This window comes from Callospermophilus lateralis, chromosome 1 (genome assembly GCF_048772815.1).
Source record: "Callospermophilus lateralis isolate mCalLat2 chromosome 1, mCalLat2.hap1, whole genome shotgun sequence".
In the NCBI taxonomy this organism is placed as follows: domain Eukaryota; kingdom Metazoa; phylum Chordata; class Mammalia; order Rodentia; family Sciuridae; genus Callospermophilus; species Callospermophilus lateralis.
In genome coordinates this window covers 42,344,716-42,371,874 of record NC_135305.1, presented here as the reverse complement: position 1 = coordinate 42,371,874, position 27,159 = coordinate 42,344,716, and the positions used below count along the sequence as shown (strand labels likewise).

Genomic DNA, 27,159 nt, shown 5'->3' with positions numbered 1-27,159 from the left:
CAGCTGTTAAGAATAATTATTAAACTAATAAACAGTCCTAGAGAAACAGTTCAAATTTTTTGCCATTCAGAAAAAGCATATTCAGTATTTTAGAAAATCTGAAAGATAGTAAATAAACAATTTTAAGGAAAGTCATTATGGTTCAATTCACTTAATCAAACTTAATGAAATGAAGACATAACAGCTATATTTTTGATTGCCTTAGAAAATAACAGATCTGCATCTAGCAACTGTGCCTAAAAACATGTAAGAGGCTCGCACTATCTGTGGAAGTTCTGCTTAAGACTGTATGTTACTAATGTTGTAGCTTCAAAACATTACCTCCAGAAGTGCAGTTCAAATCCTTCACATTTTTCTTTGCATTTTAAACAGGGAGCTCCAAATCCTTGCTCATGACCTAAGCCCATCTATTAAAGAAGAAAAACATGGAACTATTATTATGTTTCCAAAAATCTAAAGAATTCAATAAATTATACTTTTAATCCACTTACCATTTCTGCTGATATAACTTTCAAACAAATCTTGTATGAGTATCACTTTGTTTAGCCAATGATGACACCCAGGTATGTAAATGGCAACTCCAAGTACATACATAACATACTTTATATTCTATTGCTTTTTATCATGAAAAGAAAGGCATCAAAATAAAACTATGAAAAATCACAAATAATGAAAGTCACAAAAAAGTCATAAATTTATGTCTTTGGTCACTATATGACCTGGACACAGTAAGTACTGGGAATACACAGAGAGCAGAACTTTGAAAGCAAGCCTGACCCCAAATGACACATTTGGCAGGAAATAAGGAATGTACGAAAGATATTAGGAATCATAACTAAAATAATGTTATTTTATATTGTGACAAATATAATAACAAATATTTATTTAATGACAGGAATATCTTGTTATTTATCTTATTAAAATATTGCAAAACTTCATGAAATGGAAATGAAGTAGGAAATATTTTTCTCCATTTTAGAGATGATGCAATTGAAGCCCCAAAAGGTTACAGAACTTGCTTAAGATCAAAGTGTCAACAAATGGCAAAAAGAGATTTGAGTTTGACTTCAAGGCCTGTGCTCTCACACCAGGGAGAAAGAAAGTGGTGGTGGAGGGGGGTAATACTGTTGCCTTTATTATAGCAAACCATTATTTTTTTCTGTGCTATATTAAACAATACCAAGAATTCTTGGTATCCTACTGACACATGCATAATAAGCAGAAGGGGTGGGGGTACAGATAGAGGAAGGGCACACATAATGGCAATGTAAGCACTTCTACCAAGCTACCTGGAGTGAAAAATATCAACTGGCTTTGCAGCATCAAATCGGCAAGTCACCAATGACCAGATTATCCCATATTTTAAATGTCTCATCAATGATTGTGATAAATTAGTTACTAGCTTGTGACCAGCAGTGGTAATTCAAGTTCAATAAATACTAGATCTATCTCAATGTACACCCCCCTCCCCATAATTTACCAGGTTGTGTTTATCACTATGCAACCTAAACCACATTGTAACTTGTTCCTTGGAAGATAAGCTGAAGTGCCTGATGTGCACAAAATGACCATATCCCCTTACTATAACTATGGGCATATTCAAAACCAGTGGGGTCCACCAGCTGCTTAGGAAACCCATGTTATTTTTAAGTCACAAGCACAGTCTCTACAGAGACCGTAAGATACTCAGAAGTATAAGAATCAGGTTTAGTCTACAAAACTACCAATTTTCAAAAGAATTAAAATTTTATAAATTATATGTATACCTACTATCAGCCCTAAACCATTTTTTTTTAAACAAAATCAAACTGTTTCTTTGTCATCGATGACCACAGTTCATAATACAAAATATATGAGTTAAAACAGAGGGAAACTAGTTATTTGAGTTTTCTGGTCTTCTGAAGGGAACACAATTAAGAATTTTCTCCATTAAAATATCTGTAAAGAATGAAATGAAGAGCAAATCTAAAAAGATGTGTATTCTTTTTCAACCTGTTTTAGTTTTCTATTAAAGGAGAGTTAATAATCCTGAATTCACCTGGAGTATGGATTTATTTCATACTGTGTTCTTTGCAGCTCCTGCTAAATTCTTAATCCCAAATGAAAATTAAGATTAATCACACAACCACATAACTTAGCTTAAATCTTTGTGGCTTTTAAATTCTCATATGAGATCCATAATAAGAAATACATTTTATCTCATGACAGGCTTACAGGAGTGCACACATGTACATGCGTGCACACACACAATAACACATTTATATATACAAAATACTATATATGTGGGTGTAAAATTCTGAGATTTACTGACTTATATAATATCTAGAGTTAAGTTTACTTCTTCTCTAAATAAAATCACCTAAACAAATTATTCCCCTGCTTTCAACCTGAGTCACCTGGTGTGAATAAGACTGGGTTTGTTCACATACACTGCACATGTACTGGAACAATATGTCTCCTCTATTTCTGAATACAACTAGTTCAGCTAATATAACTAGAATCTCCATTAGACAGCACAGCTTTTACAATAAGGTCTCAGTGTAACTCACTGCAGACTGATGAAGTCAACCCTACAAAGGAGCAGGCTGTTTTTTTTTTTTTTTTTTTCTTTACCCACATTTTATCTTCTTATAATAGTTACCAGTTTATGGTGACATTTCATGAATACCTGCTATTCTGAATGTCTTACACATTCTTATTCTGGATAGGTCGAGGCATCCCTCTCATGTGAAAGATCAGGAAACTAAAATCCAGAAAGAAGAGATGATTGCTCCTGGTTACACAGCTAGTCAAAGGTAAACCTGACCTAAAATTCAATGTCTGGCTCTAAAAGTAGACAACTTTCTGAGAGCTTGATAATGGCGTGGCTTGAGTAAATTAGGGAAGTGGAGAAAGTTTTTGAACAAAAGATGCTTGAATTGAGATTGAAAGGATGATCAGCATCTAGCAGCCAAGAGAATACTGTACACTCGACAGCAAGGGAATATCTCATTCAAAGTGGAAATCAACAAGAGGGAAGCACAACAGGTGTTAAGGACCAGCCTCTATGGCAGTCGGAAAGTTTTGTTTTATTTTCCTTTTTCCAAGAAAGAAAGTAAAACTCCTGATGCCTTCTGTATTATGTCTGGGGTTACCAAGTTTATCAGAGGAAAGACATCCCCAGAGATGGGAGAAGACTGGTAGGGAGGAAGCCCTAGAGAACAACCATGCAGTTCTGCAACTGGGGCACTCCCAAGTTCCACTGGCCTACCTTGGCCAGTAGCCCTCAGGGCAACGGGTAGGGAGCCTGGGAAGCCCTGACCTGAAAAAGAGCAGTAATTTGAGAAAGTGGCTCAGAAAGCATTGCTAAAGGGTTCTTTCACTCAGCCCTGCTTGAGGGCCTACTTATTGTCCATACAGGCTCTTTACAGCAAGGTTAGTGAATGCCTGGAGAAAATGCAAACCCACACACTTTCATCCTCCCCAAGAGCTCAGACACAAAGAGTGAGAAGACCTTGGAAATATCACAGATATCAAGAGAATAAAAAAAGAATGGAAAGAGGTCAGGGCAATATGATATTTTTCTCCTGGAAGTAATCTTGATTAAAAACAAATACAAGAACAAGAACACCTAGTTTTCAAAACCATTGTTGGTAGCTAAAGCAATTACAGAGTTTCAGACTAGTTAGAGACTAATTTTCCAAGGAAAATTTTAATCAGATAAATTATTTTATAAGTGCATAGCTGCAAAGCTTAAACATCACTGACATCCAGTACTGAAGATCTCTAATTTTATGCCATATCAGGAGAAAACTTGGGTATGCAAATTCTCTTTATCAACCTGTTAGGATTAAAAATAAAAAGCACAATACCACTCCAGCAAAAAAGATTTGTGATTCCCACTCTACTATTTCCCTGTTCAGTGAATATAAATGCTTCCAGACTGAATTATAATCTAGAATGCAGAGGCTAAATCCAATATAAATTACATTGCCCAGTAGCAGACACACTTGTGTAAGATGAGGAAAAGTTCTGCTCTGCTCCCACCCCAACCGAGACAGTTGGACTTCTACTAGTATCCCCTAGCCAAATATGTATCAGATGAAGGAAAACATACTAATTCTGTTCTGTAGTTTCAGAGTCAGAACTGCCCCAGGCAGCTTGTTAAGGCCCATTCCCAGACCTTTTGGAGCAGTATTAGAGAACCAGGGGTCCCCAAACTCTTCTCAGTTTCTTTTCAGTTCAAGGATGTGAGGCCCCATCTGTCCTAAGAGCTCCACCAATCCCTCTCCCTCTTTCACTTTGTGTTCAGGATTCCCTGAACCCAGGATCCAGAATTCTTCTATCTTCAGCACAGACTACATCATCTGGTTAGGGTCCTTCTTTCCTCAAGAGCAGTAGCTGTTATTCATGCACATCCACATCTTATAGATCAGTTTCTGTCCAGGTGTCTGTGTTGGAGAATTCGGGTGAGGAATAAGAACTGGGAAGGTGTTGCTTAAGATATCCCAGGTCCATACAAGGATATATGGGATGGTATGGAGAAAGTGGTGAGCTGAGAAGCTACTCTTTAGTCAAGGCAAGCTAGCTGTTTAGTAGATGAAGTATAGTTCCTCAGACTAGTGTAAACACCAAGATATTGTGCTTGTATACAGTACTTATGTTGTCAGAATTAGCTATCCCAGGTATTAAGGAAATGATCAAAAATTACATGGTTAAAAATACTAGAGAATTAATATAACAGAGACCTTTGAAAATGTAGAAAAGTCAGGAAAACTTTGGTCTGGTCCCAGAATATCATGGGTGCCACGTTCAGTGATTTTGTAAGTCATTTTTCTTCTCTGGGTTTCATCTAAATAATGAAGGAATAAATTCAACTTTAAAAAAATTTTTAATTCTAAAATTCTGCCTGAAAACCATGTGTCAGATTAACTTTATCTTAGATTGTCATCCAGCCTGGTCAAAATTTAATCACTAGAGAATGATTATTTAAGAAAGCTAATATATTAACAGCTCTTGTAAGTCAGAATCATTTGGAATTCAGTTTGGAAGAGTAGTCTATAAAGTACACAAAGTAAACAAGACTTAAGCTGAGAGGGATATAACTCAGTTCTGTTGTACATTACTATTCACCAGCAACTGTGATCCGGTATTCCCCACAGAACCAACAGTTGGTGCCTAAAAACACATGTTTTTCATAAGTACACAAGTACCAAAGCTGTCCACCACATACAATTTTAGTAACACAATCTGGCCAGCATCAATACAAGGATATGACAGATTAATTTTTCTTCTCCAGTATGCAAGAAAACAGGTCCTTTGAATTGACTATATTTGGAGAAATCAGTTACCCTTTGTGAATACCTATCAAGGTCCTCTGAAAAAGCCAAATTACTCTACAATATTCACCCTGAAATAATAGTCAAGACAATCAGGACTGTTTAAGTATCCCGACTTCAAAATGACAGGCTTCAAAAACTGAACTTAGATCTCCTGATCTGTGCCTCCAAACACCCCCTTCTCCCCACATATTTTAGAACAAGAAATGGGAATGGTATCAGTTTCTCCATATTCATAATTTCAAGCAGCCAGATTGGCTGGCAACATTTCAGGTTACCCTTCTGACCCAGAAGAGGGTATTGTATGTCAGATACTTTAAAGAAAAAGGGAAAAAAGCACTCAAAACATCTGGTATTTCAAACATAGTCTGAGTTGATCTGGAGATAATTTGGATCTGGAAGATATTATGCAGTATTCAGGGTGAGGTCATCTGATTCATGCTGTTTTCATAACCAAATTTCCCTATGGAGCAAAGAATCATATGTGGTTACTAAATAAGCAAGTGTTACCAAGATTCTTTAATCACCTTGGAATGAAGCTGACCAAGGTAGACTATGTGAAATAAACATATTCTCTTTCTCTGGGATTGTGCATGTCAATATGTATGTATATTTATCTACCTATCATGTACACATGCATATATATAATATACATATATATTCATACTACATTCAGATCTTGCCCAAATAGATTAATCTCCTGGACAAAGGAACTACGTTTTTAAATCCTCTTAGCACATGGCTCTTAGAAACCTAGTGCTATTGGTGAAGTTTCTCATTCCCTAATCAATATCTTTTGATTAACCTGTGACTCAAAATTTTAAACTGTTTGAAAATTATAGTTCATTACCTACTGCCCAGTCATTACTATTAAGATTTCATTAAAATAAAGAGGGGGGGAATTTTAAATTACTTAAATTAAAAAATATCATGTTGCTATTTCCAAAATTTTAATAAAGCCTGAAGGTAATCATAACACTCCCTTTTTCAGATGCTTCTAATGAGTTCAATGAATTCTACTTTTCTCAGCATGGCAGAGAAAGTCCTTTAAAAACTGGCACTACCCTCCTTCCACCAGCCTTTACATTCCTCGTACCTCACCCTAGCTGCTCTCAGCTTCTAGGGGTACTTTTCCCTTTTTCAAGGTTTCAGCTCCCCTTTTCCATCTGCCCAAATTCTACTCTCTATTTGGTTTACTGGCCTGATTCGAATGTCAGTCACTCTTCAACTCTCCCCTGCAAAATTCTTCTGATTCCCACAGATCTTGGTACAAATCCTATGATCTGGTCCTTCTTTACTGCACTGATCCTTGGCACATCAATTTACTATCGACGGTTTGGCTTTGTATTTCTATTTCAATTCCTGATGCCAGCCATAATGCTTGAAAAGAAAGTTTTCTCTCTTCATTTTAATTGTCATGGCCTTTACCTCAGGGAACTCCCATTGCTTCTCACAACAAGGACTCCAGAAGGGGTGAGCTGAATTTTCGGAGAACTCATATTGCCACCAGACATGGTTCTGAGTGTCTTACATAAATCATCTCATTTTATCCTCATAAAATCTTAAGATGGTCCAAGATAATACTATTGTCTATATTTTCATTCAGATGAAGGAACCGAAGGAGAGTTCTGCCTGTTCTTAACCACTAGTGCCTAGAGATAGGTCATAAAATGGAAAGACCCTACACTAAACAAATATGATTTAGTGAATCATTTTTTAAAAATAGGAAGAAGTAGAATTTTTAACTTACAGAATAATCAATTAACAGTCTTTAGTTGTCAATACTACTTATCCAGAAGTAAAAAAAAAAAAAAAAATTGAATAAAATCTCCACTGTAGATCTTAGAATTCATTTCCCTCCCTTTAGCTTTCCTGTGCGAGAAGAAAAAGCCGAAAGCCCTGTATCAATCTCTATCATGAATCCATCATGAGCCAAATGCACTGAAACATTTTTGTTCACATACAATAATAAATAACCATAGACATTTCTGTTAGGAAAGAAAAGGAAATCAATTATCTTTGAGCCTAAATATTTTATAATAAATTCTATTCTGAAAGTACTGGGTCAATCTTCCCGAAACTTTAATGAATTAAAGTAAAATGAAGCCCACCCAATATGCCTCTATGTTTCTTAAGGCAGTAGGAGAATATGGTGAAAGAGGGACTGCCACCAAGGTAATCTATGTGGGCCAGAGATATAATCACGTGGTAGCAGATCACCTAAGACAACTATATGAGCTTGATAAACGTAGAGTTTTGCGGGTAGAGGTGGTGGCAAAAATATCTCAACCACCATTTGTTAAAATGCTACTAACCTGCCAGCTATAATACATATATCATCTCAATTAATCCATAATAACCTATGGGAAAGGGATTATCATCACCATTTCACAAATGAGGAAACTAAGACTAGGGACACTAAAAGAACCTCACCTAATTGCCCAGGTAGCAAGTGGCTGAGATTTGGATCTGGGCATATTTTACTCTAAATCCTGGGCTCTTAAACATAAAACCACATTTATTTTTTATTTCTTCAAAATGAGACTTTAAACATAATAATAATCTTAAGAGTAATATTCTAATAATTATTATTCTTAATAATCTTAAGAGTAATATTCCTAATCTGTAACTTCTGTGAAACAATGAATTTTGATCTGAAAGACTGTCAATGATCCACTAGCCAGAAGTTCCTCCTTCCCAGACGAAACTGAGGCTGATTAGAAGGCACCTGAACGTCTGCACACCATCTGGCCCCAGTGATTAATTCACACATGAGGATCCTCAAAAGAGGAGGGTGTGAGTCAAGACAATTCTACAGTTCCTGATGAAAAACAGGTCTCTTAAAATGTTATAATGAGAGAAAAGAATTTTTTAATAATAAGAAATAAACATGAAGGAATAAATTATATCTGTTGGAAGGTCTTTATTCAAAACATGTACTTACTGTTACTACCAGAAATTCTCTGCTATGTTATATGGAAAATTTATATATATATAATTTAGTAAGTCAAACAATATTAATGAGGTAAAAATGAAATATCATTCTTTCATTTTTTCCAAATCACTGAATTTTTAGATATAAAAACTTCTGTGTGGGTTACAAACTACCCCAAAACTTTGGGGTTGAAAACAAAAACATTTATAATATCTCATGGTTTCAGTGGATAAGGAATTTAGGTATAGTTTAACTAGATGGGCTGTCTCCTGTTTCCTCCAAGTCTGCAACCATGGCCAGCACTGACTGCAGTCACCTTCAGGCTTATCCAAGGGAAGACCCATTTTCTCACATGGGCCCTCCCACATGGCTGCCTCACAATATAGTAGCTGATTTTCCCAGGAAGAGTGATCTTCACTGAGAACATGGAAGACAGAACCTGTAGTTATTAATTTTGGAAGTGACACCATCACTTAACACATTTCATTTTTGGTAGCAACTGACCAGGCCCAGTCCATACTCAAGAGAAGGGGAAGACACAAGAGTATACATATTAATAAATGGGAACCATCTTTAACGTCTGCCTCCTTCATTCTCTTCCTGTTTTGGTTTTAAATATAAAAATTCCTGTTATGGTGAGGCAGAATCGTTATAAATGGAAAAGAGCATAAAGGGTGCTTATCTACCACCTTGCCTTTATTTTTCTGTTTAATATTGAAATGTCTCTTCACTCAAGTGGGCATACAATATGAGAAATTTGCTTCTTCCTTGTGAATGATCTCCTTCCCCTCAATTTGCTGTCTGTTCACCAAGGAACAAGAAAGTTTTCTAAAAGTTAGGGCAGAAGACAATTTTTAGCCCCTAAATCTCATTTTATATCTCAACATACATACATTTATACACACCCATGTGTGCACATACATATACATACAATCACAAACCAGATTATGAAACACTAAAAAATACCAGGGTTGATTAGCAAAAGAAATTTCTAGAAAAAAATTTATGAGAAAATTTCCAATTTAATAATATGTCATGGTTCTCCTTAAAAAATATTGATTAAAACTTATTATATAACCCATCTGGAGATGAAATTAAGAAAAAAATGCAGTACTTTTTTTTTTTTTTTTTTTTGGTAGACAGCATGCCTTTATTTTATTTGTTTGCTTTTATGTGGTGCTGAGGATCCAACCCAGTGCCTCACAAGTGCAAGGCAAGCACTCTGTCACTTAACTACAGCCCCAGCCCCATGAGAAAGAGGAGGCAAGAAGACTTGTGTGTGTGTGTGTGTGTGTGTGTGTGTGTTGCTGGGGATTAGAACCCAGGGTCTTGTGCATGTGAGACAAGCACTCTACCAACCAAGCTACATCCCTAGACCAGTACTTCTTTATGATAAGGATGTTGCCTGTTTCAAATTACATAGTGTTTAAAATCAGCAGTTCTTACCTTCCCAGTACCTTTAACTTACTCAAAACTTAATGTATTCTTACAATATTAATAAGGGCAACATAATTTTGACTTTTGGATTTTTTTTTAAGGCTTCCACTGTTAAGTAAGCAAATGATAGAGAAAAAAATGTCTTCTGTCTGCTTTGTTTATGCTGTTTCTCACAACATTTTTCAAACTGACTACTATAAAATTAACTTTTATGCTGCTGAATAAATATCCTCCAATAGAATACCCCTCCTATGAACTCTACTTAGAAAAAGCCTCCTCCTGAATCTGTTACTGAAAAAGACAAGGCAAGCTGTAAAGATATCACAATTAACAGGCTACGGTTGCTATTGAAATGACTTCTTAATTAGGATTGGTTCCACTGAAGGACTCAGCAATAACATGTGCTTATACACATGCTCTCAAAGCCTCCTACGTATTAGCTATAAAAGAGATTTTGAAAACCTGATTCTAATCTGTAGAAGTTCCTTAAAAGAATTTGGATCACAGCATTCCTAATTTGGTCTTGCATCATTACATCCACAGCTGGCTCTCAACAGTGGGTACACAGACAGAGGTACATTAAGGGGACTTTATTAAGATGCAGTACTTCCAAAACTGAATACTGCCATAATTCTTGTTGCAATTAAAAACTACAGTATACTTTCTTCAGTAGTAACCCATTTGAACACACTGGTGAGATCTTGGGGAGGGAGATTGTACAAGGTAATCTGTTGCCACTTATTCCCTACCTCATTAGAACACAAGCAGAAGAGATTACAGATGTGTTTTCACCATTTGTGAAATGAAATGAAATGAGATGAAATGAAATAGTGAAAAGCCTTGTGGTATTGGATGAGAGCTCTTAGAACAGGGGACAGGAAAATCCAAGGGAACCTGGAAAGCTAGGCTCAATGAAGAGAAGACACAGAAAATGGGGAAAAGGGTACAAAAAGACAATCTGCTCATTTTCCACTTTTGCCCAGGATTGACATGCAGGGGCATTTGGAACAAAAATAAAGTTTTACAGCACAGATGGGGGTCTTGGAGACCAGGAAAGGAGGGAACAGATACAGAACTCTACTGCCATACTTGTACTTGCTTATTTGTTTACTGCTAGCCTTTCCACACCATCCCTCACTCTGGAAAATTGCAACTATGTTGACAGCGCTGTATTGTGGAAACACAGCCCTAACTACCTTTTGATTGATACATCTTCTGATTTTTTTTTTTCCTTGATGGATTACAGAAGTGATTTGGGGCTGGCTGGGGGTTGTAGCTAAGTGGTAAACTGCTCAATTAGCATGTACCAGGCCCTAGGTTCAATCCCCAGCACCACCACAGGAAACAAAACAAAACAGATAAGTGCTTTGACTCATCACAAGTTTTGTCCTATATTTACAGACTATAGTACAAGGACTTCTCCACTAAAGAAGGTATACAAACATCATTTAGATTTGCCTAGTGATTCAGGGAAATTGGACAACTTTCAAAACATGCATATACCATTCACCTACAACTAGGATAAAATCTCAGTTGCAATTTTGTTGTTGATGGAACAAGCAAAGAAATCAAAATTGGATTTATCTAGATAAGAAAGATATTCACAAGCTACCAATGATGTCACAGAAGCTAAAGTATCCTGAGTCTTGATCCTTTCACATGCAAACAGAGTAATTCAGAGTGTGGAAAGTCTTCCCTAAGATTCCTTCTGGGGAGGTTTGCTGAGAAAACTTACACTTCAGCAATAGAAGGGTATCAGTTATGGTTTCGTGCTTAGCAAATCAACTCCATTGCTCTAGGCCTGAGGTGAAGCAGAAGATCATGGAAAAAAGGTGTGACCAAAAAAAAAAAAAAAAAAAAAAAAAAAAAAAAAAGCTGCCCTCATGGAAGCTGGGGAGCAGAAAGAGAAAGAGGAATCAGGGACAAGATATAGTCTAAGGTCACACCCCTAGTAACTAATTTCCTCCAGTCATGCCCCACCTACCTATGGTTTCAATCCAGTAATCCATTTAAATTAATAATCTACCAAATGAATTAATCCACTGATGAGGTTACAGCTCTCATAATCTAATAATTTCACTACATATTTCTGCGTTGCCTAACATACAAGCTTTTGAGGAGACATTAAAGATTCAACATGTAACACCACCCTTAAACAAAGTGGCTTAAAACAATAACCACTTATTCTGTAGTTTCTGATGATGCTATTTTGCTTATACTTTTATAGTTTGATTCTGTCAGCTGGGTTCAGCTGGATGGTTCCTCTGGACAGTGCTGAGCTGACTGCATCAGCAATCATTCTTCAGGACAGCTGGCTAGGGGAGCCTCTGCTGAGATGTTTCATCTTTTTTCCATGTGGTCTCTCATCCTCCAAGGCTGGCCTTAGCTGGTTCACAAGGTAAAAACAGGGTTCCAAGGATGTAGGTAGAAGCAAGCAAGGTCTCCAGAGGTCCAAGCTTGAAACTCATACTTTCCACTACATTCTATTGGCTCAGGTATGTCACAAGGCAGTTCTGATTAAAAGGATAGGATAACAGACTCTAGTTTTAATGGGAGGTACTACAAAGAACTATAGTATTTTTGTAATTTGCAGTAGAAACTCTGAGAAAGATTCTGATCAGGAAAACATACCAACTCCCTATACTGGATCACTAACAGTGTTCAATTAGTGCTTTACCCAAGAACCTGATACAGCTTTGAATCCTTTGTATGGCAACTTACACATGGTACATACACATTCAGGAAATGCCTTATAATTTTTAATTTCATCATAAAAGTTAAAATCAAGTAATCTGCAAATTAGTAAAAGAAAAATAATTAAATCGAATAATACATTCCAAAGTTACTGAACTTGAACTTTAAATGAATATTTCTTTGCATTCAATTAATATCTCTGCCATAGACTCATGGTTGCTAGCATAGATTTCTTTTCTGGACTTAGATATGTGACTACTGTGATCAAAAAATAAAAAATAAAATAAAATAAAGAGGCTTAAAAGTTAGGCATGCTCTTTACTGCTCCAGGTTTTTGCTTTAGGTACTCACTGATCTGAGAGTGCAAGCAACAAGTGATGTCAACCCTCAGGTCTAAGCCAAACATAGACAATAGCAGCTTCAGCAGGAAGTTTCCTCTGCTTATCAGCATATGGGTACAATGAATTAAAAAGAATTAAAGTTAAGGTGAGTAGTCCTCAGCAGTGGGCTAAGTACTAGCACAGTGATATATTTCTTCAATTCAAACCTATGCTTTGGGAAAAGTATAAGTTACTAAATTACTACAGCTCTACTGGCTTTTTTTTTTTTTTTTTTAAAGAATCAAATGGAAAATGCCAATGTAAAGCAAAGGTTTACTGACTTTTCACTCATGTACTTTTAGTTCATGCTATGTATTCTTCCTGTGCCATACCTTCTTTACCTAATGAAATCTTATTTATTCATAGGAGTTGTTTCCTCAAGAAAATACTCCCAGTCTACCTAATTAAAGCTAATTAGTTATGCTTCTGAGACTTTATAATAGTTTTTTGTATTCAGTTGTTGCAGTGCTATTCAAAATGCAGCAGTTCTCAAACAGTGAGTTACCAGTCCATAATGAGACATGTAAAGAAACAGCAAACAATTAGGGGCTATTAAGCACTTTGATAAAGTAATATCATGTCTGTTGCCTTTAATGAATTGGCCCTATATGAGTCTTAGTAATGCATTGTACTCAATTTACATACCTATCTTACCTATGTTTTTTCCCCTGCTTCCTACTTTTCTTCCCTTCTTTTTATGCCTACTGATGCCCACATGACAATGTTCTGAAGAATATAAGCTCATTAGGTGGTGCTGACAGACATGAAGTTTAGATTCGATAATCTTAAATTTAAACTGTACCTTAAATATTCTTTATGAAAAACAAAGAGTAACTTTTGTTGAGTTCCAGTATTTTTATGCAGACCAGCATCCTATGAAGAAAAAAAACAGACCCTTTATCTTTGAAACTTATCCTATCAGTCTGTCATGAAGATGTGCTCAGAATAAAAACAAAAAAATCCACCTTAACATCTGCATGTTCACTTTGCAATACAGCATATCACTTCCTTATCACACAAAGCAAGGAAAGTTCCTGTGGCTTTGACTTATAAATGAACTCCCTACCAAGGCATTAAAGCTATATTCAGCTCTCTTTTTGGCTAGACCCAATGTTCAGATAAGGAGCTATGCAACAGATACCCTGAAATTCTTTTTATAGTTTTTCTAGGTAGTTAGCATATCACTATAATAAATATAGAATGACTCATTCGGGGTTTGAAGATGAGTCAGCACTTCAGAGACTAAATACACTTATACACTAGTAGCCTTGCTGTCATTTAGCATAGGAGACTGTAGCAATTCCCACTGGCTAGCTTCTTATAAAGCTTCCTGCCCTGGAACAGAGCAATGTCCCATTCTGAGAAGACTAAGTAAGGACCAGAGAAAATAGCAATTCTAAACTATGGTCTTATTTTTTGAATATGACCAAATAAAAGTAGTGACACTTAAATATTTATGAAACTATTCTAAATTTGACTGTAGCTCTTTCATAGAAGAGTCAAAGATTGTAGCTGGGTAGTTGAAAAGTATGATGTCTTAATTTAATTCTCTTATAACAGTGTTTGAGGCAAACTTTAATACATGGATATTTACTCAAAGAACAGTGGTGAAGTTACAATTACCAAATTATTTTTAAATTCTTGAAAATATGAGGTTTTTGAAATCTGCTTTTAATTTAATTAATCTTTTTCTCTTCTTTCCCTCCTTAAGAAAGTTTATTTTGTAAATCATAACTCATACAATTTTCCTGAATAGTTCACCATCTTGTAAGAAGCAAAATAATTTCCTGTATGTACTGCATATTAATGATCTGATAGACAGACCTTAAAATTACATTTTAAGTTACCATGGCAGTAGTTACCAAACAAAACTTTGTTATGACTGCAAACAGGAAATCCATGAATGATTCTTATGAGGCATTTGTAATCAAGAAGACTTAACTTGTGCACTTCATAGATAGATAGCTGTAGTTCTACAGTTTTATCCATGTGCAATCTTTTTCACATTCTATACATTAAAATGGCTTTCTTATTTCTTTTCCATTGACCATTTGCTTTAGTGAACTTTTTTGTTGCTGTATTCATATAAGTTTTTAAGAGAAGAATCTTATTTGGTAAAGATAACTTTTAGAGATAAATGATCCTTTGCTCCTTTAGCTTTCTTTTTTCCCCTAAGTAAATGCCAAATGAAGTAATATATCACTCCTAGGCTTATTTGACCTACACTACTAGAGCAGTTTATATCTAGTTAAACTTAACACATTCAAATACCCTATAAATATTATGAACTGACATAATTAAGTACTAATCCACTGAAAATTCACTAAGATTTATGAGGAAAACACAATTCACTATGTTCTATAGGTTTCCTCACGAAATTCACTGTCACACAACACATATATTAAACCATTCCATTTATACATATTTGTATTTATACACATGTATTTTTAGATATCTGTGGTTTGTGTGATTTTTAAACCTTGTGGAACATTATACTTGGTAGAATACTGATAAAATTTTCCAAAAAGAGTCACAGGATTTAGAGAAACCTTAGAAATTATCTGGTAACCTTACTGGTTTTTATAGGTATGAAAACTGAAATCCAAGTGGCCAACACCACAAAGTATAATAGACTCAGATCTAATAACTGTCATCCCAAGGCAATGTTAAAGATATACTACTGAAGCAAGTGAGAAGGCTGAGAAACTTACAACAGCTAGCTTTTCATACATTTTCATACATCCAGATGTTTACATATTCTGGGTATTATCTTTCCTAATTTCTAGACACTGATTTGGTTTATAGAAACAAAACAAAAACATATTTAAATTAGTATGTGGCAAAGTTTTAGTCTTTTCAGAGAAATAATATAGGAAATAGCGTTATTTTCCAATTTATCATTTTATTTTCACTAAGAAAATCCTATTCAATAATCCTTGTTTGTACACTGATGTATCCCTGATGTTAATTACACTACTCATAATTTCCTTAGCGCCTCATGAAATAGCTGATCATTTTAGTGTTTTCCAATGCTTCTCAATAAATGCTTTTGTATGCAGATTGGAAAATCAAAATAAATAGTTCTCCCAACATTAAGACTATTTAAAAAAAAAAAAAAACAATTGGTGTATTCTTAACTCTCTGGTCTACCAATCGAATGACACTAAACATTTTGCAACGAGAAGGATGTTTATCCTACTTATGTTATGTGTGAGGCTTTCTATCATCATGGACTTCAGAAAATAGAAAAGACTCTACAACCCACCCAGGGGTACTCTCTTCTGTTCCAGATGCCACTGCTTGACCTCTCAAAACAGTCAAATACAGACAAATACTACAGTTAAGACCATATTAAATAACTGAAAGATAGCATAACCCTTGCTCACAACATAAACTGGGGAGATGAAAGAATCCTAGAAGATTCAATTTAGAATATTATTGGAGCTTAAACAGTTTCTTTGCCTATAAAATTGCCCAGAAATTCTTTTTCACAATACTTTTACTCTTTTAGACTTAGTCTCTGTCACAAAGGGTCAATAGCAACTTACACTAAAGGGTATACATATGACATAGATAAAGTATAACTAAACATATAAAACCAACAGAAGAGTAATTTTACTGGAATAGAAATCAGTTCCTCAAATAGAATTCCTTTAAACAAGTGAAAATTTGAAATGTACCATACTTTATTTCTCTTTTTGTAATAGATATATTTAGTAAGCAAGATGGCAGATATATAAGACTCAGAGGCTAGGAACATGGATTCTCCAAACCATGTTTCTGGTTCATAGTAAGATTCTCTACTTTCAAATTAAGCTAACCAAACCTCAGTTTCTTCATTCTGAAAAAGTGCCTAGGTTCTATTTCATATAGGATTGCTTTGAACAGCCAACAAAATAACTGTGTAAGCACTAGAAAATATAAATTCATCTCTTGAGAAGTTTGCAATCAGATAAAAGGTGAATTTCCAAGGTAAATAAACCTAAAGGTGGAAAGTGATGAGCATCCTAGGAGTTGCAGATAACATGCTTTGGGAATTTAAGGAAAAAGATTTGCCTCTAGGTGGAACATGAAGAAACATTTCCTAAAGGAAGGTGCATTCATGCATTAAACCTTGAAGAATGGGTACAATTTCATATTGCGGATGGAGTATGGGCACTGTCAAGTAATGTCACAGGGTGACATGATGTTACACAGGTAAATAGCGAGTGCAGTTAGAAAATTCTATGTCTACTCCACAGGATCATATAAGGGAACAAAATCATTAGAAACCCTGGTTTCATTCAAACTAATCATAGTAAGAGAAAGTCACTTCATATTTAATGATATAATGAATCACACCATGGGTTAGAAGAGAGAAAAGTCCAGCTAACGACCATTGTACTTTCTTCTGCACTTTAGAGTCAGAGTACCCACTTCTATCTAATACAACACAAGGCCCTTGGTATGCCTGGCTCTCACTCAGTTCCCAGACTTGACAATGACTCTTGCAGCAAAAGTAGCTTCAGGCAGAGAAATTCACTATAGATTTCAGCATCTAGGTCATCACGTTTGTGCCTTTCACTTCAATCAGAGGTTGTCTAATGGAAAAGACTCATTCTAATTTCTAATAGAAAGACTCTTCGTGGTTTAATACTTTTTCCAAATGCAATCACTTGAATCCACTATGCTTTTTTGGCTAATGACCAAAACTTTTAAAACATATTGGGATGTGGAAAGTGGGGATTTTTACTGACCTTTAATCTTTAAAATGCATTATTTTTTAAAAGTAAAATTAAAGAAACAAAGAAAAGAGTCCTAAGAAATGTATGCAGGATCCTACGAAGTATCAAATGAAAGAGATTACAAAAGAGGAAAAAAAATCAGTATGGTAAAATTTAAAGCCCTGTAGCAATTCCAGGCAGTATAAGGGAAATTACTGAAGTTCTCTTTCTCTCTGGTATGTTTTTAAAGAAAAAAAGTGATTCTCATGGGAGAGTAACACAGAAAGGAAAGAGGAAAACAGCTGGCTGTGAGCCATAATTTACCATTCACCACAAAATGAGATACTGTTTCTGCTTTTCAAAAGCCATTGTTTTTTTTTTTTTTTCCTTTTTCTTTTTCCCAAGCAGACAGACTCTAGTTACACAGTCAATTAGATGAGAGATGAGAGATAGAAGGAAGAGATTAAGAAGAGTAACTCAAAAGACAGGGCATGGACTTATAGTCAAATTCTGTTCTAAATATTACTTAAAAAAAAAAAAAAAAAAACCTCTGTATAACCAAACTAGATCACATCCTAGCAACAACTCACTTACTTCAAACAAAATATAGCAAACTCTAATCCAAAAAATTCCATTTGAAGGTGGGGTTTAATGGTAATTAATCTAAATTGTTAAGAATGATGTGAACAAGTTCTCTTTTTATAAACTTAAAATCCTATAACAAATCATTCACCTAGGTCATTGTGTGATAAAGACACCATCTTTAATCTTTTTTGCAAAAAAAAATAAATATTTCATCTGCCTAGGGAAAATTCTTTATGAAATCAGCAATGTAATATAAGGGCTTTAGAAGGAAAATGCCATACATCTTAAAACATAAGTCAAATTTAGTTTCATTTAAATGACTGTACTTTATTTCTAACCTGCCTTTCTTCAACGTATGTTCAAATTATTATTTTTCTTATATATCCAAGTCAAAAAGGAAGGGAACCTTGAAAACTAAATAGATAACCAAAAAAGGGTTAGTTAGTAAATCAATGATAATTGTACAATGTGTCTTTTTTGAGGCATGTTAGAAAACAGTTTCTAAAAAAATATAAGTTTATTTTTGAGATTACGGTTAAGACTGTGAAATGTGTTCATGGGATTTCCAAACTGTTTTGTACTGGGAAACTTTCTGTCTGAGCCACTGAAAATTGAGTCTCTTAAAGGCACAGAGAGGCAGTCAAACTGAATACCTTCAGGGTCTTTCAGTTGTTTCCAAATTACTAGTTGAGGACTCTGTTTTAAGAATCACTATTGCAATGAAAAGGTAGTGAAAGGGATATGTTAATGGCATGGAATTCTCTCTAAAGGCTATCTTTAAATCTGTAAAATCTCTCCTTCTTGGGGACAAGGTAGAGAGAAGGAAGATTACAGAGAAGGTTAAGATTCTTGGTTAAAAAGATATTCTTTAAACAGGGGATGAAGAAGGAAAATTACATCATATGCTAAATAATTATAAGTCACATTTTGAAACTTTATAATATATATAAATAGTATTTGGATTTTTCTTTTGAAAGAATAGATAATTTTTTTTCCAGTTGTGGGGATCAAATCCAGTGCCTTGAACATGCTAGGCAAGTACTTTATCTCTGATTTACATCCCAAGGCCCATATAATTCTTAACTCTGGACCTCTCCACTAAGAATTATTCTTTGTCTCAAAGAGTCTTTAAAACACTTCTGAGTGTTTTTTTTTTTTAATATACTATTTTAGGTTCACATCAAAATTGAGCAGAAAGTATAAAATTCCCATATTCTCTCTTTCCCACACAAACACAGCCTCCCCCACTATCAATATCTTACATCAAAGTAGTATATTTATGAAAACCAATGAAACATAGTTACACATCACTATCTACAAAGTACATAGTCTACATTAGGATTTGTTCTTGGTAAATTATACATTTTGTGGATTTTGACAACCATCAAATGACACATATCCACAATTATAATATACAAAATAGTGTCACTGCTGTAAAAATCCTGTGCTTCACCTATTCATCCTCAGGGTGTTGACTTTTACAAAGTAGTTTTTGAACCAATATTTATAAGCAAGGCAAGGCACCCCCAAATTTTAGACAAGAACTAAATTAAGTATTTACACACAAAAAATCAAAATGAGTGCAATGATCAACAGAAAACTAAAGGTGCATTAAACACATGCTTTCAAGTGGAAAGCAGATTAGTCAAAAAACTGTTATTTAAAATAACTTTATAAATATCAAATGGGAAGAGAATAGAAAGCAACTACAGTATTCTTAAAAAGTTGTTTTCCTATTCTTGGATTCCATTTTGAGTGCTGATTTTAGTCACAAGAGACCAAAAAACTGTTTTCTCATTGCAAGTTTTTATTGTTCAACAACTTCCTAAACTAATACCTTGCATTTGCATACAGTTTCAAAAATTAAGTTCTTACTATAAAATATACTTAATGCTCTGGTCAGAAATTTGTCTTTTAGAAGACAAGCAAGAAAATTAAGTTTTTTGCTACTTTTCCCTTTCTCACTCTGCACAACTTCCTTCCCTATTTGATAAGAGACAGCTAGCTTAAATTTACTGCAGAGTAAATATGAACAACTCCCTGGAAGGAGACTTTCACACAGAATGTTACACTCGAATGTGACATCAGCATTCTTTTTGGAGTCAAAGTCTGGTCCCCACCCTTTCTCCAGGCTACCTGGGGCTCCCTATACCCTGGGAGTGGCTCAGGTAGGATTCTGAAGCCCAGAACCATCCAGCTAGAAACCTTCTCCAGAACTGAGCACTGGTGACAATCGCTCTTTGTGGCTAGCTGCAAACAGGGAAAAAAAAGTTTTTTTGAGAGATAACTTCGCCAAGAAGGAGGCAATGTGCTTTGGCAATCAAGTAATGAATGATAAGAGCAAAAAAAAAAAAAAAAAATCATCACTTTACAAAATAATCAGCAGTGGCGGGTGCTAAGGAAGTGCATTAAATCAGCACTCACTCACTTTAGGGAACCTCAGGCAGCCAAGTTGTAAAGGGAGGGGGTCAAGGCTGTCAAAGTCGCATCAACACTCCTAAACCACAAAGGCTTGATGAAGCTGAATTTCCTGAGACAGGAACAAGAAGTGTCACGGTCTCGCCCGAACTCGCTCTAACCTCATCTTTTCCTTTTGGGGGAGGCACAGGCGTAGCTGAAACATTTTCAGGAAAAGTTTCAGACACCTCCAACCGTTGGGCGTGGTGAGACAGGGGAGCAATGTCCCGCGCCCGCCCGCGCTCGCGCTCGGGCTCACTGTCGCTCCCAGGTTTCAGGAGTTAGCGAGGTTGCCAGGCACCTCAAACCAGAGGGCCCCGTACCTGGACCCGGCGTCCTGGGGACACCGTAGACAGGGAGCTGGCTCGCGCCAGGCGGCCCGCGCGCCCCACCGCTGGCGACGGCCAGGGGGCAGCGCCGCCGGAGGTTCCGGGACGCGGCCCCGGCGGCGCAGGTGGGGCGACCGCTGTCGCCGCCGGCGACCTGTTACCTTCTTCATTTTGGTATCCAGGTCCATGTTGGTGTGTCAGACGGGTTCCTTCCTCCTGTCCGGGATCTCACGTCCAGGCTTGGCAGGCCTCCGCTCCACTGCGGGCCCTGGGGGGATCTGCCGGCACTACGGCGCCACTACCGCAGCCACCCACCCGGCGCCGTCGAACTTCCGCCGCCCAGTCCGCTGCAGTCGTCCTGCGGCGGGGACCGGGAACAAAGAGGCGCGGGCAGCCAATGGCAGCGGGGCAGCGCCGGGCCGCCGCCAATCACCGAGCGCCGCACGCACCTTCGCGGCCCGAGCGCAGTGCGGGCAAGGTGAGGGGCGGGGCCGCGTCCGGGGCGGCGCCCTGCGGGGGAGCTCGGTAACCCGCACCAGGCCTTGGTTTACGCCCCACGCACGGGTGGAGACCTTAATCCTGCCTGCCTGTGGCTGAAGAAGAGCGCTTTCCATTCTGGCAGTTTGTACCTGTTTGTAGGGGACCCTTGACTCAGGTCAAAAGGAGTAGTTATCCCTATACTAACTTGGTTTATTTTCAGGGAAAATAATCCAAGAGATTTTGGAGATTGTTAAGAAATTCCAGTGATGGGATTTAGGCTCTGATTTCACTATTGAGTTGTGGAAATGCCCTTTTCACGAATGCTTTTCTCCAAAGTCCCAAACGCTAACAAGGGACCTTATCTTGCATTTTTCTTGTCAATGAAAATTATTAATATTGTTTTCTGAGCATCTGATTATCCGAAAGTGAGGATGATGTGAATCACTTCAGACACAGGTTATGTCATTCCTTTGAATATAGAGGCTTGCCCTTTGTCCTGCTATGTGAAATACTGCAAGGGGGCTCTTATTCCCAGGCTTCTATGAAGCAGAGTTTCAGAGGTATCACAGCAACATTGGAGCCCCAGAGCTGGGCCCATTTCATACCTTCATTCAGGAGTAATTGCAATAAATATCAGATTGGTGAGTTTGGAATGAAATCCAGACATTGTTTTGTTCAATTCCTTCATTTTATAGAGAAATGAAGACCCACACACACACACAAGTGTAAGGGCCTTCCTAGAATCTTAGGGGACAGAGCTAAGAGTTTTTAAACAACTTCTCCATGATGTTTTGGACTGGAAACGGCATTTTGACTACAGAAAAAGAGCAGTTTGCTTCAGTTTGTGATAATGACAGAAAACAAAAATGGCCAGATAGCAGATAGCTTCCTAATCTGACATCTACCTTTCAAAAGCAAAAACCAAACAAAATAAAAACCAAATTCCCTCCAAAACAAATACCCAACACAATGCAGATACAAGGCCAGATGTCCCTCCACTTTGCCTCTTGAAATTTGGTCGTTAAAAAAAAAAAAAAAAAAAAAAAAAAATCATCTAGCCAAACTTTCAACCCTTTGTTTTATTAGGTTATTTGTTAACATTTTTGACAAAGCATTGATTTATGATATGCGTGTTTTTCATATCCTATTAATTACTAAAAATAGGATGACCAAAATGGATAGTGATTTTTTTTTCTTTTCACTCAGTTGAAGTAAAATATTTTTCTTTCCCAAACCATCCTGATAGGTTTGAACCCTTGCATGTTGTGCTCTCATAAATACGAGGTCTAGCTATGATAATGCAATTTCTTCTCTTTCAAAGAGCTTAAAAGATAGAAAACGTCCAGTAAAGCAGTTTAAATAAGATATCAAATAAACACTGCAACATAAATTTTGTATCATAAATTTTGTGACACTAAGAAAATGACCTAGAAACATTTTATTTATTTATTTTTACTTGTTTATGGAACTTTATTTTATATATTTTATTTTTTATATATGGTGCTGAGAATCAAACTCAGTGCCTTGTACATGCTAGGCAAGTGCTCTACCACTGAGCTACAACCCCAGCCTCAAAACATTTTTAACCATCAAATTCTGGCTCTCATCCTTTCTTCCTTCCCAGCCCTCTCAGTGTCAGTTGTGTGGGTAGTATTGGCCAGGGTAGATGCTGGAATTTAGTGATTTTTATCTGAAATTACTAATCTACCAATTATAGGAAATTATTCACATATTATTTGTAAATTACTTACAGGAAACAAATTAATGTAGGTAAGTGTTGACTAGGAAAATTAGATTACAAGTCCTAATTCAGTTATTCAAGTGTTAGGCTGTAGAGATATTAAGGAGTTAGAACAGGCACAGTTTGATGACTGGATGTAGTTGATGACAGATGAATGAATAAAAAAAGTGCAAATGGTTTTAGCACAATCACCTTTGTGGATAGCTCAAGAAAAGAGAAACGGTAGGATGAAGGAAAGGACTGTGTGTGTGTGTGTGTGTGTGTGTGTGTGTAAGACAAAGGATGTTAAGATAAAAGAGTATGATTTGGAAATTGGGATATTAAAATCAAGTAACCAAATATAAACCTAAGAGATAAAATATGGACTGGAATGATGATTTCAGCGTCAACATCCTACACAGATAAATAATTAAAAGCATGGATAGAAAGAAGCACAGCTTGGGAGATAGAAAAAGAAGGAAAAGATATCAAAGACAACAATTGAGCAATGTAGAACAAGATAAGCACAAACAAGAGATGAAAGCTAGTCAAAAGGAAAGAGGGGAAAATAGGAGTAAAATCTCAACAAGCAGAAAGCAAATTCAAGGAATTGCAAACGGTATGAAATTGTAGAGAAAGGTCAAATGTATACTGGATTTAATAAGAAGATCATCAATAACTTTGGAAAGTGTATTATTGGTGGAGCTGTGGATACGGGCATTGCTTCGTATTTCTCTCTTTGTGCCTACCAGAGTGCTTTGGTCAATGCTGAACTTGACTCCTCCACAAAAATGGAAACATCAACCTAATACATGACCCAACTCTGATGTTTCTATCAAGTAGAGAGGAAATCAATATATCAGATAATACTAAGGAATGTTCTTAAGATCTTTATCTTAGAAAAGTAAGTAAAAATACTAGATTTTACAGAGACACACACACTAAAAAGTTCTTTATATGGACCAAACATAATATTTATGCATGTTAAATTCAGTCTATAAGTTACAGTCTCTGATGAAGGAAATGTGTTAAACATATAAGTACCTTGCACTGTAATGGACATTAGAGATATTTTTAAAAAATATATATATAAGACATTTCCTTCATTCTTCAGTTACTTACAGATTAGTTTGGGGTGACAGGCATGTAAAAGTAATGAAGTGTTGCTGGTGGAGGGACGTGCCAACGCAGGGCAGGGGTTGGTATTGGGGTTTGTAAAATCTTTAGAGAAGAATATCTCTTGGTTGAGTCTTGGAATACGAACAGTGTCTTAATTAAAACTCTTTTGATTGTAGTAAATAGGAACCCTCTTGACCTAGTTTAAAATTAATAAAAAAAAAAGATGGCATATCTTTTTAAAACTAAATAGATGTCTTGCAAAACTCAAGACCCAGACACTTGAGTTCATTTGTGACTAGAACCAGGCTCTTCATAACATCTGGAGCCAAAAGAACAACTCCTTTCTCTGGTAACATATAGATTCTTTCATCTTGCTACTCGGCCAACATCAGCTTTAGTTATTCTCCTTTGCAAACTCGTTTGTGTCTGTTTTTCTATACTCACAAACATCCTATAAAAGCATTCTCAACTCATGAGCCAATATTCCCTTAGTTCAAGCAAGAGATCTAGAATGGGCTTCAAACACCTCCAAAAGAAAGGCTGTTGTTACCTCAGCATGGTAAATGTGGACCTCTGATCCAATTGGTTGGGGCTTGTACTAGTTCAGAAGCATGGAGGACAACACAGAGAATGAAACTTAAACTGACAGGTAGGGCATCTCACAGAAAGGAGTGACAAGAGTTTTCTAAAAATCCCCTAAAGGTATCTATCTCTGTTTCCAATATTATAAGGAAATAAGGAAGAGGCTTAGTGAATAAGGAAAGAAATTGATATTTTTTCCCCTGTGGATATTGGAGGACTACTGACCATTTTCAAAATGACTTATACTTTAGAAAGTCTACTTGTGCAAACATTTGTAGATGTTTCTTTTGTTGGGAGGAGTAGGAGTAACTACTATATAGGACAGATCTAAAGAAGACAAGATTGATTAGGATATTATGGCCCAAACCCACTTGAAATATGATAAAAGCCAAAATAAGGCAGTGGCAATGAATGGGTATGATGTCTGAGGGAATTACCAATAATATTAAAGAAGTAGGAAATACGGAACTTGATTGATCCCTGAAGAGAGGGAGAATAAGAAATCTATTAGGATTCCATTTTCCTATCTCTTAGGAATCTTTTTGGTGGTAAATATGGTAGGTGTAACTCACACCTTACACATTTCTTCTAAAGGAAACTGAAGAGGAGATGACCTTTCCTTGAGAAACCTCATGGATTTCGTTTCATATGTACTGGTGACCAAAAGAAACATCTCAACTGAAGATAACAGATGATTATAAGTACATATAAATTATAAGCATACGTCTCCACATACAGAGTAAACACTATGAACACCAGAAAAAGAGAATTATTGAAAAGCTTTCTCCATTAGTTGAAGATTTCAGGATAAAGATGAGGACACCTTTTTCTTCAATCGCTAAGGTAGTCCCAGGAGGCCTCTCTGGAGAGGCAAATTACTTGTTAACACTTGTCATGGGAACTCCTAGGTGAGCCTGGCACATCTATTATTACTTATTAGCAGCTTGAATAAAATCACAGGTTGTCCCACAGGTATATCTTAACAGCAAACAGGTATCTAATATATCTCAGAGCAAACCATCAGCTGTCATTTTGACCAAATATTGAGGTTTGACTCAGTAAATAATGGATAAGCCACATGATAGATTTAGCACAGCTACTGAACAATATTTAGGAATATTTGTAATAGAAAAAAAATTATAATGTCATGGGAACAAATTGGAACACAGAATTGTATATACCGCATACTTACAACTGTGCAAAATACCTTGTATAGGAAAAGAACATGAATGAAATACACTAAAATGTCAGTAGTTTCTTTGGTTGGTATGTTCATGGTGATTTCTTCTTTTTAAAAATATTTGATGATGTTGTGGTTTAGATATTGAGTGTCCACCGAAAATTTATGTATGAGATTGTGCAAGAAAGCTTAGAGGTGAAATGATTGGGTTATGAGAGCCTTTACCTAATCAGTATGTTAATCATTAATCCGCGGATAGGGGTTAACTGGGTGGTAAACTGTGGGCAGGTAGGGTGTGACTGGAGGAGCTAGGTCACTGGGGGCTTTCTTTTGGGGTTTACATTTTGTCCTTGTGGAGCAGAGCTCTCCCTGCTTTTTGGTGGCTGTGTCCTGATCGACTTTCTTCCACCACACTCTTTTCCATGATGTCCTGCATCATTTCAAGTCTAGAGCAATGGAGTAAGCTTGGCTGTCTAAGGACTGAGACCTCTGAAACTATGAATGACAAATAAACTTTTCCTCCTCTAAAATTGTTCTTGTGAGTTTTTTTTTTTTTTTTTGATCACAGCATTGAAACAGTTGACAAAAACACATGGTTAATATGATATATTCCTTAATGAAAAAACCTATTTTTTAGAATATGTTATTCAAAGCATTAAGCAGACAGGAAAATGGCAGTGTAATTTTCAATCTTTCTGAATACCAACACTAAAAATTTTAAACAGACCAACTAATTAGCAAAACCAAAAAAAAAAAAAGGTTCAGGGACAACCTTTATAAGAAAACCAGGTGACAAGTTATTTCATAAATGCCAAAACGCAAGAGTTGAGGAACAAATTATCAAGAGGCACAAGACACATGTGTATATAAAAAAAATTTGTTGCAGGGAGGGAAGGAAGTAAGAGGGTGGTGTCTGATGAAGAGGAGATGAAATGTTCTTTTTCCAGGCATTTATTTAGAGACAAGTTCTCACTGAGTTGCTTAGTGCCTCCCTTTTGGTGAGGCTGGCTTTGAACTCTGAGCTGCTGGGATTATAAGCCTGTGCCACTACACTTGGCCCTAATGCGGTTAATTTTTAATTAAAGTATTTAAATATAAATAAATAAACTTGACCTTCTCAGTCATACTAATGGTACTTCATATGCTTTACAGCTAGAAGAAAGGATTTGCATCAGGAAGTCCCCAAAGTGCTACTATACTTTTTAGCACTTCATAAGAACGTGGAAGACTGAGTTCTTTA

At 36.3% G+C, this 27,159-nt stretch overlaps 1 protein-coding gene across 1 annotated transcript in view; it reads right to left on the bottom strand.

Moving 5' to 3' along the window:
• The window catches only part of Tes (testin LIM domain protein), a 38,484-nt gene extending 17,309 nt beyond the window's left edge, over window positions 1–21,175 (bottom strand). Inside the window, exons 1-2 of the mRNA XM_076861660.1 lie at window positions 21,000–21,175; window positions 322–407 (exon numbers count right to left, since the gene is read on the bottom strand). Of these exons, the coding sequence (XP_076717775.1) occupies window positions 322–407; window positions 21,000–21,026 (113 nt within the window). The 5' untranslated portion in view covers window positions 21,027–21,175. The remainder of the gene's footprint in view (window positions 1–321; window positions 408–20,999) is intronic.
• Window positions 21,176–27,159: the final 5,984 nt, after the last annotated feature.